The 16,310-nt window shown below is 40.1% G+C and overlaps 1 protein-coding gene across 7 annotated transcripts in view; it reads left to right on the top strand.

Moving 5' to 3' along the window:
• The first annotated feature begins 4,489 nt into the window (after window positions 1-4,489).
• Window positions 4,490-16,310, top strand: part of NEO1 (neogenin 1) — a 236,349-nt gene continuing 224,528 nt past the window's right edge. For 6 of the 7 annotated variants that reach the window (XM_063088928.1, XM_063088925.1, XM_063088927.1 and 3 more), the window contains exons 1-2: window positions 4,490-4,787; window positions 5,266-5,588. In XM_063088928.1, coding sequence (XP_062944998.1) covers window positions 5,459-5,588 — 130 coding nt within the window. In that variant the 5' untranslated portion in view covers window positions 4,490-4,787; window positions 5,266-5,458. Of the gene's footprint in view, window positions 4,788-5,127; window positions 5,589-16,310 lie in introns of those variants that run through there. The other variant, XM_063088923.1, reaches the window with a different exon arrangement.

Genomic DNA, 16,310 nt, shown 5'->3' with positions numbered 1-16,310 from the left:
GCCAGTTGCCTGAGACTACTGAGGTCAAGATAATCATGGGCCTTGCTGAATTACAGCTGCCAAATTATCTACTGCACTGTTTCTAAAGCTATCAATTATCCCCTTCTCCCTTGAATCTTCAACACTTCCCTCTCTATTGGCTCCTTACATCAGCATTTCAATCCATTCCCCTCTTTACAAAATCCATTCTAGACACCAACTTTTTCTTCCTATTACAGTCAAACTTCTTAAAGAAGTTGTTCATACTCAGTGGCAAGACATGGCAATCAGGCAGCCTTACTCTTTGTTGCAATTGCACTTGTTAAGGTTGCCCTTGATCACCTACCTTCTCACTAAATCCAATGGTTGGTTTTCAGGTCTTACCTTACTTGACCTCTCAGGAGCGCTATAGTGGTGACACTACTTACTACTCCGGCATTCCTGAAACACTTTCTTTCCTTGGCTTCTGTGATACCACACCTCCTAGTTTTCTTTTTACATGTCTGCTTGTTCCTTTGCAAGTTTCTCTTTTTGTTCTATACCTTCAACAAGTTGATGTCCCTCTGGTTTCATTCCGGCCCTTGATCCTCATTCCTGGTTCTGTCCTAGTCTTCAGTCCTTCTCTTCCATCCTAAACTCTCCCGGGGCAATCTCAACCACTCTCCTGGCATTACCTTACATACGTATAAGATAGAGGTCCCTCCCCCCAAATAATCCCTCAGAAAAGAGAGAATCATCTTACATTTTGACCCTTAAAGAGTCCTTCATTTTACTGGATGCTGTCCATTATTTTGAAAAACAAAATGCTTTTCTGGGAAATATATATTAGTGTGAAATGATCTTATTCAATGATCATACAGAAACCACCTGACAGTACTGGTAAGAAAGGAAACAAATTTAACACAGATTTAGAAATTACTTCTAGGGAAAATACCTTCACACTTGCAAATGTTGAATGTCCTTGTAAACAAGCCTTCTTTAAAAGTCTCTACAAAAAACCAAAATGGTATGTGAATATGATTACAAGATGAATGAGGTAGTGTGATTAGATACTTGTGACTTAGAATAAAATTCCCAGCATTATATATAGAGCTGAAAACTTAGGTGGAAGTGAAGATGATGTATCTTGGAAAACTATGTCAGAGACTCAAAATATGACTCAGGTGATTATAAAGACACTGTAAAGAGTTTCAATAAAATTATTTTAAAAATTATATTTCATATAGTATGTAATTTAAAGTATGTAAATATAATTAAATTAATACATTAAATATTACAAGTCGAACCCTGATTATTTCATCTGTATTTCTAAATGTTTATATATTCAAGTTGGCCACAAAGTTTTAGTGGGGGATGATGGACTTTAATTGGAAAAATGGAGGCTCACCTTATATTCAGAGGCACCTTATATTCAGGCATGTATGGTGTGTACTGATGACACATTTTTCCAGCCCTAGCTTCCTGCTAAACTCCAGATCCAAATAATAGTTTACTGATATTTCGACTCAAATGTCCCATTGGTAGTTTAAATTCAACTTGTCCAAAGTTAAATTCACATTGCCTCCCATCTGCTTTTCCTCCCTGTTCCTCTCTCAGTGAATGCCACTACTTTCATTCAGCTGCCCAAGCTGAAACATGAGTCACCCACATGTCCTCTCTCTCCCACACACGCCTGTTGTTTCTATCCATCTATCTCCTAAATCTCTTTCTTATCTATTCGCTTCTCTTAATCCCCTCTGCTTTACTCCAGGCCACCCTCATCTCTTCCCCAGACTATCATAACAAAATTTGAACTGGTTTTCTTAATCTTGTCTCCTTCTGACCTACACTCCAAGAAGCAGCCAGAGTAATCCTTCTGAAATTCAGATCCCAGGTAAATTCCCACTCCATGCGTGGCTACCTGCTACCTGTCTCATTTTAGAGACCAATCCTTCTCTAATTCCCCATCCCTCTCCCTGGCCCCTCCCCAATTTAGGTTAGATGCTCTTACGATGTTTTCCCACACTCCTTATCTTTCCTTACCAGAATAGTCCTCACACTTCTTTGTTATAATTGTTTATCTTTTCTGCTAGACTGGGAACCTAGTCTATTTGGCTCACCATTGTGTTCCCTTAACACAGGGCAGGATCTGAGACACAGTAAGTGCTTTATAAATATTAAATGAATGAACCAATAATTTTGTTATCCAAGCATCCAGCACAATGCCTGGTAAAAACAGATCCTCAATATTTGTTGAATTAATACATTGTTGTTGAACTAAAGTAATTAACTAAGCAACATGTAACAAACAAAAATAATATTGTGCAGGCTTTTTCCTCAAGAAGCACATATTCTTCTTAATTAGGCTTAATCAGAGATGGCTCCCTAGAACAGGTGGCTTTGAAAGAGAAAGAGAAAATAAAAATTCTTACCTAGTGGAATGTAAAGGGCAAATATAAAAATATCCATGTCCATGCAGAAGAAAATCTGCTGTGACTAGGAAGTGTTCTACCCCCTGGGATCTGCTAGACAGGAGGCAAGCTCTCTTCTCTACTTTTGGATACTGGGATTCAGCAGGAGAATCAGATGCAGAATCTCATTACTGCCAGCAATTAAACACTGAACTACATTGCCTCTCTAATGTTGAAAAAAATAATTCTTTTATTATAGAGAATAAGATTCCTACCAAGTTTTATATTCACAGGCTTTAATTTTTATATCAAAGTACACTTAGAAAAAATTTCACAAGAATATTTGGTCTAGTTATTTTTGGCCTGCCCTTCGATAACATACTTACAATGGCCACTCTGTTTTCTTGTTCTGAAGTTTCTTTGTGCACTATTTCTTCAACGTGGGCTTCATGTTCTAATTTTACTTAGATGAAAAAAGTGTTAATTTCACCAAAGGTTTAATATCTCTTCATAGGTTAATAGTTTAGACTACATAAAATATATATTGATTAACAGTATAGGTGCAGACTGAGGCATTTGTTGAAAACCTTGTTGCGAGAATGAGGATGATAAATGAGAGGCCTAAGAAAATCTTTTCTCAGATTTGCCTTACTAAACAAAGGAGAGGTTAATGACTCCAAATAATTTTTTTAAGGGCGTGTCTACAATGTCAGTAACATTGAAACAAACTAAAGGATCTGAATTCAAGTGCGGGCCTGGGTTATTTTACTATCTTACTCTTGAACTGAATTAGAGTCTGCAACTTTTTATCTAGGGCTCCACTTATTAGTGGTTTAGTATAGTGGGTTTGATTAAAATCGTGACTTAGTCACAAGTCAGAATATATGATTTAGTCACCCTATTTTACAGAAAATGCTTTACACTTTCTGATATAAAGCTGAGGTACACAGTGGGCTGATAAATTAATGAGACAATCAGAAGTCATAAATGAAAATCAGTCTGTTATTTTATTAGCCACAAGTCATATATCTTTTAAAACTTGGAGATAGACATAAACATCTTAGAAGTCACATTACACATTTTAAAGTTTTAATAAAATGAAATTTTTCCAGACTTGGAAAAGATAATCTGAAAATTAACATTTGCAAGGCAATTTAGTTTCCAAAGAGCTTTTCTCATTAATTATCTCAGAAAACTGAATAATGATGTGATTATTAAAGGTTAATTAAGCAAATACTTGTGAAGTAATTGGGAGGTAATCTATTTCTAATTTAACAGATCAATCAGGGGTATTTAGGAAATATTTTTGCTGGTTAGCAACTCTAACCAAAACAAAAAGATAAATGGTTTCCCTAGTGGAAGAAAGTAAGCTTGTGTTTGCTCCTTTGAGTTGTTTCAAAGAACTGGGATGAGGGTTCCTAATTTCACCGTTTTGATGATTTAAGAGGTTTTATGAGGATTCTGAGCTCTTCCCTCCGAATGTTAATCCACGCCTTACAGTGTTTATTTTGGCACTTCGGAATAAAATAAAATATCCGAACAAAGTAACTGCAAGAAGGCACAGAAGGATGTGTTAAGTCAGAGAAATAGCCATTTTCTTGTGGGAAGCAACATATTTTGGTTATTGACTGTACAGAAGAGTGAATAAAAATCCAACTCATATCACAACGAAACATGACACTTCAAATATATAACCACACAAAATTTCTTTAAAAAATTCCAAAGAGTGCAGTTTTAAAAATGATCAGTATTCTCATCAGCAGTGGAGCAACAAACTGCTTTTTCCTAACTTTGGGTAGCCTGGGTGCTGCCTCACGATTTACCATGTGATTTAAAATCACGTCCAGCTTCCTCCCGGTTTACCGACGAAAGATAAGGTTCCCAGGTACAAAAATGCGAAGTGCCCCGCAAAGGTATAGGTAAAAGGTGGCAGTGACTGGCAGAGAATTAGCCCCGGGGAGTCGCGGGCTCGGTCCGGGCCCCGCACGAGCTGAATGAGTGGACACCGGGCACCTTTGTCTGTGGCTCCCTGGACCCGGGCCGAGCAACGAGGGTGGGGGCGCTGGCCCCGCGGTCCGGGCGGGTCCCGGCACTGCCCCAGGAGGCGCGGCGAGGGCGGCCCGGCCTGGAAGCGGGAGGTCAGCGGCGGCGGCCGGCCCCCTCCCAAGGGAGCCGCGCCAGGTCCCAGCAAGAGCCGGGCGGGATCGCTATTGTTTTTGGCGAGCACATAAATCCCCGCGCCGACCCTCTGCGCACCCAGGTTTCCTCCCGGAGGCCATTCGGTTTCCTCTGAGGCCCTATATAGAGGCCCCGGGCCCAGGCTGAGCAGAGGTGAGCGTCCGCTCCGGCCTCCCGGACCAGCCTGGGCTCGGAGCGCCTCTCGCCCTCAGGTCTCTGTAGGCGGCGGCTTCTGGGGAGGTGAGAAGGGGGAATTTGTCCCCGGGGCGAGGAGCAGGAGGCGGGGGCGCGCGGGGGCGAGGGTCTGCGGCGAGCGGGCGGGAGGACGACGACGAGGAGGATCCGCTTCTCCGGGGTTTCCCTGACGCCAGCAGCAGCGCCCCGGCGCGCGCGCCCCGCGCCTGTCCGCGGCTCCTAGGAGAGGGGGAGGGGTGCTGGCCCGCCACCGCGGCCCGCGAGGCTGCAGCCGGGATTGGAGCGGGGGCGGGCCGCGCGCGGAGCCGGGGGTGCGGGCGAGAGAGGCGCGCGTGCGCGTGCGCGGGTGTGCGCGCCCCGGGCCCCCGCCGCCCGCGGTCTCCGCCCCCCTCGCGCTGGTGTGTGGAGCCGGAGTCGGCGGCGGGTGGCGGCGCCTGGAACCTGGAGACCGACCCCCCCCCCCCGCCCCGGAATGTACTGACTCCCCCCTCTCCGCTCTCCTTCCCTCCCCACCCTCCTGCAGGAGGGAGGCGCCCCCGAGTCTCCCCTCCCGCGAGAGGGGCCGCGCGGGCCGGGCCGAGCCGGGCTGGAGCGGCGGCGGCGGCGGCCGCGGGAGCCGAGCCCGCAGCGAGGGACCGGCTGAGACGCGCGGGAGGCAGGGAGGCGAGGGCTCCGCGGCGCTGTCGCCGCCGCCGCGGCTCACTCGCGGGGAAGAGATGGCGGCGGAGCGGGGAGCCCGGCGACTCCTCGGCACCTCCTCCTTCTGGCTGTACTGCCTGCTGCTGCTCGCGCGCCGGGCTCCGGGCGCCGCGGCTGCCAGGAGTGGCTCCCCGCCGCAGTCCCCAGGTAAGCGGCGGGCGCGGGCCCGGGGGGCGGGGGCGCGGCACCGGCTCCGGCGGCAGCGACTGCGGTGTTTTTGTTTAGGATCCAGGAGGAAACGTGCAGGAACTTCTCTGCCTCGGCTCTGGTTGCCGAAGAGAAAGGGGTCGCTCGTGGTGGAGAGTGGAATACTCGTAGGCGGGAGGGGGCGCCGTCGGGGGAGGGGCGGCCGCCGGGGGCAGGTCGGGGGCTTGTGGGTCTGGTCCTGCGCTTTGTACACGGAGGCAGGTTCACCCTTCGCCTCTCTCCCCTCCCCCAGGCTCATCCCACTTGTAAGAGTGGGACATTCTTGTGCTCACACAAGCACCAGTAGAGGCCACTACACACCTCATTAAATAAACAATCGTAAGGCCAATTCATTAATTTTCAGGAAAGGAAGGGGGAGGGGGCTTGAACTCCTCATTCCCTGGCCAGGGATTTCCCAGCTTCTGAAGTCCCGGGAAGCACCGGCTGGTCTCGAGGGATTCCTCGCGCAGAGATTGGAGCCCGAGTGTGCGAAAGATAGGGGTTGTCAGAGGGGCACAGTTATCCCCTCACAACCAGTGGCGTTGACTTAACGATGAGGACGCCTTGGAGAATGGCTCCCAGTGATTATATCTGTTAGTGTTTTCGTTATGAAATGCCTCTTCTTTCCTGGGGTTTACAACTATATTTACAGCCTGTTAACCACTCTTAACCCAGGGAATTGTCACAGTATCGGATTTTAAGTACTTGTACGTTGTTTTGAAGTGGTGATACGTAAATTGAACCTCAAAAACCATTTTCATTTTTTTTTTTAATATTATAGATTACTGAAATCACTTGCATTCCTATTTATTTAAGGGGGCCAGTTAACGAAAACATCAAGCCTCCCGGTAAAGACCTTACAGTATGGTTGAGGAGCGGGACACACGTAGCAGTGGATGGGCAAATTAGCGTGTGATCTTTTACGTTTTTTGGCCAAGGTGGTATATCATAAAACTTGACAAAACTCTTACTTGCTACGTAATATATGAAATTTGTACATTTGAGAGTCATCTGATTAGACACAGTGGCAACTTGTAATCGCTAAACCAGTACTTGTTTTTCCCTGATTTATGTGAGATGTTTAAAATCACACTGCAATGTAACTTGGATGAAAAACTTTTGATTTTCTTGCAGAGTGTGTGTGTGTGTGTGTGTGTGTGTGTGTGTGTGTGTTTATAGACAGATAAATCTGTCTCTCTCTCTCTCTCTCTGTCTATCTCGTGGTCTTTGCCAGTGTTAAAAAACAGCTTTAAACCTAAAGTACAAAGGGTATTATCTGAACACCTACATAAACAATAGTGTTTTAATGTCAAATTAGCATCACTATATCATGATGCACACTTTCACGTTAAGCCTGTACGTGGTTTAGAACACAGCATTTCAGTTTTGAAATGTAAGTAATTGATTAGGCTCTTTATTTTTTTTTTCCCATGGGGATGGGCTTGATAAATGCAACTATCTTGGAAAACAAGTGCCTCTTACTCTTAATTTTATGTGTAAATTTACATGTAGTTCATATTATGTGTGTTTGAGGTTGTAGGTGGAGTTTCTGTTTAAAGTTTTTTCAGTAATTTTGTAAGTAAATAAAGTGCTAGTAATTTTATTACTTAGGTTAATAAAAATAATGTAAGCCATCTTTTAGGAAGTGGTCTGAACGTCTGTTTCAACATTAACTCAATTGGCAGGTTTGTATTTTACACTGGTGAGGTACAAGGCATGTGCTCTCTGCCTTCACAGGGTCTATAGTCTGATGTGTGGGTAGGAAAGATAGCCATTCAGTTACTAATTATATAATTAAGTAATTGTGATAAGCATTCTAAAGGAGAAGAATGGGTTTTGACAAAGTGTATACTGGAGTGACCTAATCTAATCTAGTCAGGGTGTTAGTGGTGTAATTGGGTCTAGAACACAGATCTTCTGGTTCTTGGTCCAGAATGCTTTCTATAAACCACCCTGCCTCATTACAAAAGGGAAAGGAATAACTCCAACAAGGAGGGAGGGGTTGGTCAGTTCTGTCATAAACTGTGCAGGAGATCAGGGAATGGAGAACTGAGTAAGCAGCAACTGGAACAGGCTGTCAGTAAATCAGATGCCGTTTGTCAGTGGTTTTAATTTTTTAAAATTTTTGTGGAGTGGTAAAATCAGAAACCTTTTTGTAGGAGATTACAGTGAGTAAGTGGGAGGGGAGTAGAGATGTTCAGTAGTAAATGGTGGAGAAAAGTAGAGGTGTGGAACGACAGGATAAATGGAAGGTTTTTCACATGGAGGTGGAGGAAAAGAGAGTAAAGGGCTGGTCATAGAAAATGGTCATTAGTGGTGGAGGGTTGGAAAAGAGTATGCACACAGCCTGGTTTTAGGAAGGGAAGAGGGAAGGGCAGACTACTGAAAAGATATGTAGGGACCTTGGGGAAGATGACATGACAGAACAGTCTGGGCAGTGCAGGTCTTCTCTAATCAGAGGGAACATCCTTCATGGAGGACTCCATAGCATCTGCCTGAACCGTTTGTTCGATGTGATTCATTACCTGACGAGGTAGTCCATTCCTTTTTTGAATAACTTCTGTTAGAAAATTATGCTTTATGCAATACATTTAACTGTAATTTTCACCCTCCCCACCCTTCTTGAATTTTTTCTTCCCTTACCTTTTTTGGCATTACCCTATCTCCTGATTCATCTCTTACTTCTTTGATCAATTCTTCATTTGTTTTTCAGGTTTTTCTTTCACCTGCTCATTAAATATTGGCATCTACATTTTATCTCAGTCTGTATACTCCTACTTATCTTTGGTTGCTACCTGTAAACTAATGACTGGCCTAGTCCACTCTTAACACGCTGCTCAGTAGTTTCACTGAATAGGTACCTTACATTAGGCAAGCCCCCAAATAAACTCATCTTTCCTCCTTTTCTCTCCTGCTTCCCTCATCCCCTTACTTCAAGCAACGACAAACCAATTCTTGGCCCAGGGCTCTTGTGTTGGAATGATTGCATGGATTTGTCTTTTTGTGTTACCTCTCTTAGGCATCACTGTTCATCCACTGGCCCAAATCAAGATCTAGACCTCCTCCTTCCCTCGTTCCCATAGCTAATAGTTCTGTTTGATTTTTACCTCATAGATAATTCTGGAATCTGAATCTTTTCATCTTTATCCCCACCTGGATTAACAGTAGTGGCTCCATAATTAATTTCTTTATCTCCACCATTACCCTTTAGAAGTTTGTCCTCCTGCTGGAATGAGCTTTCTGAGATTTTTTTTCTGAGCATGCTACTCTCCTACTTAACATCCATTATTAGTGTTCCAAAGCTTGGGTATTAGTCTAAACTCCTTGGCCTAGAGATTGTGAGGCCTTTTATGTTATTACCCCTCTCCCAACCCCAATGCAAAGCTTCATCTCTTGTCACCCCTTATATCTACCTGTGTTCCACGACTCCAGATTAACTATAGAGCTTCATGTCTCCATGCCTTTACATGTGTGCTATTTTTCTTCCTGTTAAAGCCACTTCTCACCTTTTCCACTTCTGAAACTCCTGATCTAGTCAGTGAGTTTTTCTCTACCAGCTCCCTCCCCAAAATCATTCTCTGTGTTCCCATAGCTTTCTGATTACTTTTCATCTTGTGTTACTTATTTTCTGGTCTTCTCTGTTACTCTCAACCTCCTGAGGGTTGGCACTTGTCTTATTCACCTTTGTATCCCTAGCATAGCACAAGTATCTGGCACAGAAGAGATAACTAGTAAATGTTTGTTGAATGAATGTTCAATTGCTTTTGTTAAATCCAGGGCCATATTGTACACATCTGATTCCTTTATATGATGGCCCTTCACATGTCTGAAGATCGAATTCTTGTGTGTTTGTATGCATGTGTATGTGGGTGTGCTCCCTCCACCCCCGCAGCCTTCTACAGTTTAAGTTAATCATCCTTAGTTCCTTCAAGCCACTCTTCACATTACTTAGTTTTCTGACTCTGTGAGCTTGGTCATCCTCCTGGATATGCGGCAGTTTTAGTATTTATCATCTTTGGAAAGATCATTGATCTTACTGAGTTGTCTATAAAAAAAGGACTGATGCCTTGCTCTGCCTGTCTGTTAGGACAAAAGAGGTCATAGATTTCCAGGACGAATGCTCAAAGGGGAAAAGAAATGTGACTACTTTTAGTAAACTATGAAAGTTAATATGTGATGTGGGATAGTGAAAAAAGACATATGTGGAGGCAGGGGATTTCAGTGATGTAGAACCAGAACCATGACTCATGGTTCTGCAACTTCACATATATCTGTAAGTTGGGGGCTATTGGCAGGCAAGAAAAATACCTTTCCTGTCTAACTGGATTGTCAGAAAAATGAAATGTGAAATTGCTTATAAGCTGTAAAGTACTGTGGTTTTAATGTTTCTTTGTGAACTTTAAAAATATACTATAAAAATATATTCTATTACATTATTTGAAAGTGTAGGTCTTTCTGTTGGGTTAATTGAACATTGTTGGTTTCTATCTATGATTTTTCTCTACATCAATAAAAATATTCGGGTAACACTAATAAGTCTCATTATATAGAGGCTCTGTCTATTGAATAGTCTTTTTCCCAAACATTTTATTAGTGACCTCCATGTGATTGAGACATAAAAGTTTGGCTTCTGGGTAAAATTGCATCAGTAACAGGAGAACAGTCAGGGGAGATGATTATCAGTAAGATCAAATTGACTAGAGTGCTGCGTGAGGTGAGGAAAAGTTTTGTGTTTAAGATTTAAAAAATTGACTTTGTCATGGAACACAAGTCAGTGAAAGAAAGATGATTTTAAAATAGAGCCCAGAGTTTGGATTTATTTAGAATTATAAGAGTTATTTGATTCAAAAATTTTGGAAATAGATCAAAAAAGTCATTACTGGTGTAATTTTGGTATATTTCTTTCTAGTTGCTCTCTCTATGGCACATCCATTTTACATTGTAATCATGGTGTATGTACTACTTTCGATGTTTTTCCTTAACATTATACCATTTTTCTTTGTTGCCACATTATCTTTAAATCATTTTATTTTTAAAACTTACTAAAAAAACCTTAAATACGTGTTTCTTTGCAGTCAAGCAATATAGAAGTATATAAAGTAAAAAGTTTTATCACTTCTACCAACAAATTCCAATTTTTAATGTATAAGTAACTACTTTTAATACTTTCCCTCCTGCATTAACGTATGTGTGTATAATTTTATTTTTCATACTACCTATTGTTTTTCAACTTGCTTTTTTCACTTAACAGTATGTTGGCAATCCTTGCATGACTTGTACATATAGATTTTCCTATAATCATTATTTCAAATGTCTGTATAATATTCCAGGGAATGAATATAGTATTTACTATATTATAATGTGGCCGATAAAAGTAGTATTTATAGAGCACTCGCTGAATTCTAGACACTGCGCCAAGCTCTTTTACATGTATTTAGTTTTTTTTTTTACAACCCTCTGAGAGAAGATGATAACATCCCCACATTCTACAGATGAGGAAAGTGAGTCTCAAATATTAAGAGCATTGCCAAAGGTCTCAAGGCTGCTATATGGCAAAGTTGGCATTTGAACCCAGGTCTTTCCAACTCTAAAACCTATGTTCTTTATTTGTCTGCATATTGCTGCTAATTATGTATTCTCCTGTTAGGTATATTGAAGTTGTTTGCATTATTTTGCCATGATAAAGAATGCTGGGATGAACATCTTCTTACATATGGTCTTTCCCCTCTATATTTTGGTTTCCCATATATGGGATTACTGATGAAAAGGTAATTTTTGTGTGTGGGGGAGGGTAAGGATTCCGTTTATTGTACAAGAGTAATGATATTAAGAGTAATACCACTGACTAATACTTTTACAACTTTTTCAAGATATTTTCACCTTTAATTGTGAACTTTGAGTACTTAAGACCATTATTTTAAAATGCAGGTCCCATAGTTTCTCTGTTTCATCTGTTAACTGAAGGGTTGAGTTAATTAACAGGTAATTTCAATGGTCCCTTCTACCTCCAAATTTCTCTTACTTTGAAGTCTGTAAAATTGAGCAGTAGATTTATCTCAGCTAAATGACCTCAATTCAGTCCCTGTGTTTTAACACTGGTCATTTCTGGTTTTGACCTTTTGTCATTCCCTGAAGCTCAAGTAATTGTACATCTTTTTTTCCCCCTGGTGTAAAGTAAAATATGAATGGGAAAATGTTTTATGTTGCTTGTAGATGATTGTATATGATTTTATTTTATATGTGTAAAAATAGCTTTAGGGCCAAGTTCACAAAATACAGTATAGTGAATTGAATTATGTGCCCCCGCAAACTCACTGAAGCTTGACTTATGTCTCCAAGTTTTATGTATTAGAAGCTTAGTCCCCACTGTTACTGTTAAGAGGGTGAGAAATCCTATTATGGTGATTGAAAGGTGGAGCCTTGAAGAGGTGATTGGATTGTAGGACGGTGCAGTAGTGAATAGATTAATAATGGTAGTAAGGGGTGTGGTTCTGAGAGCTTTAAAAGAAGAGGAGAGTCTGTCTGTCTCTCTCTCTGCTCTCTCTCCTTCCACCATCTTGCAGTGTGAAACCCCTGGGTCACTGTTGCCACCACCAGATGGACTTTGGACTCCCAGATTCAGAAACTGTAAGCAGTAAATTTTGTTTTCTTTATAAATCACCCAGTTCCAGATATTTTGTTATAAACAACAGAAATGGACTAATACACACGGGTTCAGAGGTAAGCAATTGTGAGGTATTTTAAGTTACAGTATTACCAGAAATATTAGATGCTTATTCTTAAGCTTGGGAGGGATATAAAGTAAATTGACCAGGTTACAGAGCTGACTGAAATGAGCAAGTTTTGATTCCCTTTTTGGCTCCTTTATGTAAAGAAAGGGCAAAGAGATATGGTGGTTATATATGTTTTATTTTACTGAAATTGATCAATACTTGAATTCTTCTTGATAAGGAGTTAGCAATTGGGTAGTCTGAAATTCAGATTATGTGTCTTTGTTTTTCCTCTTTAAAAGAACCATTAGAAATAACCTTCTTTAAAATTTATAGCAAGAACTTTTAAATTTAATTTTCTGTAAGACAGTTATTCTATAGCCAAAGCTTACAATTTAAGTAATTTTGCTTAGTTGCAAACACATACCTTTGAGGGCTAATTATGCACAAAGCTAAACACTGTGGAGATACTAAGGTGAATTGGACATGTTTTCTGTCCTCAGGAAGCCTTTGGTCTAGTGACAGATGTAAGATAGACAATAGATAATTTGATTTCAAGAGAGAAAGTGCCATTACTGCTATAGGTGGAAAAAAACATTCTAGTATCATTGTGTTACTGTTGATCAAGGAATAGTGCTTCTTTCTTTCATAATTTTGGTTCTCTATTTTTAGAGTAGTCCTGATGTGTTTTCATGAAGCCAATAGACTAGGGTTCTCAAGAGGGAGTTATTTCCTCTAAGTGATTACTGGAATGTTTGAATATATGAGAATGCTCCTGTTGGAACTGTCTGGGGGTGCAGCTACTCCCATATCTTCTAGAAATCTGGAGATTGAAATTCTCCAGAAATTCTTATGGTAATAACCCCCTTATTAATAGCACCTCACCTACATAGAATTCTACCATTATGCATACTACCTTCAGAATATAACTGAAGACTAGGGAATAAGAGAAACAATTTTCAAAGTTTATGCATCAAAGTAAATAAATTTCTTAGAGTCCCAAAGGTCCTTGTTCAGAATCCATATTTAATTCATACGCAGTTCTAACAAAACACTATAATTTCTAAGCTCATAGCTGATCAGAAGTGGACAGAAGCACTATCTCGGGAATGCCCCTGACAGTAGGAGATTGTGACAATTGCAAGGAAGGAGACTTAAAATAAGCATAAGAACCCAAAGATCTTCCTATAAATAGAAATAATTGTCTAGGCCAGTTTGAGGAAAATTTCTTTCCCTCTCCGTTACTGCGAACAGATATTGCTTGCCCCGTCCCTTTCTTTTACCCCCTCATACTATAGATACAGTTGCTGTCTGGAGATACATCTTCCCTCAGCAATCTCTGTAGTCTTCACCTCAAATTATTATGGATCTTGGCTGATGCTGGAGGTGGGAGGAAGGGAAATATGAATAGGAGGGGAGGAGAGGTGAGGTGGCAGGGCATAGTTGCTTCTTTGCTTCCCTACCCCTCTAGCCATGGCATTTATCTTTATTAACAGCATTGCTAAAATACGTATGTGGATCTTTTATTTTTGGGCAAAGTTAATTGTCAGTTTGACTTCTTCAAAGATTAAAAACATTATAAAATTTCAAACAACATATGAAATAAAATGTGAAATCATACACTCCAGCCCTCTCTGCAGAGGTAATCACTTTTAATAGCTATGGACTTTTTGTCTTATACATGCAATTAAATATTTAAAATATGTAGTACACATATAAAAAAAATAACAAGTTGGATTATGCAGTGCGTACTGTTTTTCAATTTGTTTTAGGACATTTTTTCATGTGAGTACATTTAAATTTATCAGAGTTGTTTTGATAGCCATATGATATTTTATTTTATGAATGTATCATAATTTATATAACCAATTCCCTTCTGATGCTCCCAAACTTTTGATTGCAAACAGATGATTCAGTGAACCCACTTTTACAAATGTGTTTGTGCACATATTCAAGTATACCATAGAATAAGTTCGTAGATGTGGAATTTGTAAGGGAAGAGGGCATGTATATTAAAATTTTTGGCAGTTATTTCTCAATTGTTCACCAGGAAGCTGATTTACACTCTTATCAACAACAAATGAGAGAGTGCCTGTTTCCCCACACCCTTGCCAACATACTAGTTATTTTCAGACTTCTTAGTCTTTGCCAGTTTGATGGAATAAGAAAAGTTTCTCTTTAAATTTTATATTTTAAATTTATTAATGGAGTTGAGCATCTTTTCAGATTTTGATTAATGGTTTATTTTGTTTCTGAGAATAGCCTATTTATGTCTTTTGTTCAAATTTCTATATATTTTTTTGAATTAATGGTTCATATATAAATATAAATTAAATAATATGTAATTAAGACAATTAATGATAATTAAATAATCAAAACTGTGGCTTGATAACTGACTTTTGCTAACCACTGCTCATATGTAGTTCTTGTGGATTCAAAAGCTTTAAAACTATTTTATTTTGAAGGAAAAAAAGTTAAATATTCATTGATTTGAGTAACATAAAAATTGAAACATCCTGTTACCTCTTTTAAGACAGGATGAACAATTTTGGTTTAAAGTGATTAAGTTCAGTTAACCAATTACTTGGATGTCAGTTTGGCTGAAGGAACTGTGATGGTTTAAAATGGAAAGGGATTAAGAATGCAGTAGGAGAAACAACTTTGAGGGACAGGGTATGATTTCCATTTTGGATACCTTGAGGCTGAGCTGTCAATAGAATATCTTTGTAAAGGTATTACAGAATTAGGGCTCAGAGGAAAGGCCAAGGCTAGAAATGTTATGTTCAGGAATTATCAATAGAGGTGATAGTTCAAGCCTTGAGAATAGATCATACCCCTTAGGAAGGAAAAAGAAAACCCGGGGCAAAGACTTAGGCATACACCCCTAGTTGGGTTTCCAAAGGAAGATCCCTCTGTCTGCAGAAGAAGATACCACTGTTAAAGCTTTTGGTACCTAGAATAAGAATTATGTAGAATGATAAAGTTTGTTTCGCCTATGGATAACTTATTGAAAAATATCTGTATGAAAAAATGGGATAGTGCTAAAGCAATGTATGTTCTTTCCCTTACCTCTGCAGGCATCAGAGGGCCCTGGGTTATAGTGCTAGGAAGGGAGAGTGAAGGCTTACAAAGACAATTCTGAACAATTCTTTACTTTAAATAACATGTACAGTAACTTACCACCCACCCTCCTGGGCTGAGATAAATAATGAATGAGTTAATATGTGTCCATGTTTAGAATAGAGCCTGGCTTATCTTACTCATTCATTAAACATAAACTGTTGTTATTACTGTCGTTTTTGTTATTATTATATACTGGATAGAGAGGCTAGCTAAAAAGACATGAAAATTAGATAATACTTATGTAATTTGGTTTATATTTTTATCTGACGGCTGTGTATAAGTAGATTGTTAAATGAGTGAGCTTATGTTGAGGAGGATAAGGATTTGTTTAGTTTGGAATATTTGGCCAAGTTTCTTGGACTTGAGCTGGTTTTGAAGCCATGAGTAGGTTTTTAGGTTGGGCAGGTTTTTTTTTTTTTTTTTTTTTTGCCAGAGGGTGAAGTGAAGAGCAAGCAGTATGAGGCAGAGTAATGGCAAAAGCAGCAGAAATGCTCTTCATCAGTAAGCCATTTCTCAAAAGGTTCATTTTTATTCTGAATTTCATCATTTGTTTTGTAATGGAGAGGTCATTATCAGATGATGAAATCAAAGCAAGATTATCTTTAAAGATTGACCCGTGGGTGCTAGAAGTTGGAGATAGTGCTCGTTCCAATTTTTAATGCCTGAAAATTAATTTTATCATTACGTATTCGTTTTTTTAAGACTTCACTTATTTCCCATTAAATGTTGTGGGCATCTTTTATTAAACAGTGATTTTTCTGGAGTTTATTCAAAGTCTCAGAAATGAGCTTCAGCATAGTGTGAATTGGGAAGTTCCAAGGAGTTGTTTGCCACTTTCTGAAGAAATCCT

Source organism: Cynocephalus volans, chromosome 3, assembly GCF_027409185.1.
Source record: "Cynocephalus volans isolate mCynVol1 chromosome 3, mCynVol1.pri, whole genome shotgun sequence".
Classification (NCBI taxonomy): Eukaryota; Metazoa; Chordata; class Mammalia; order Dermoptera; family Cynocephalidae; genus Cynocephalus; species Cynocephalus volans.
The sequence above is the reverse complement of the archived record's forward strand: the minus strand, read 5'-3'. Positions and strand labels throughout refer to the sequence as shown.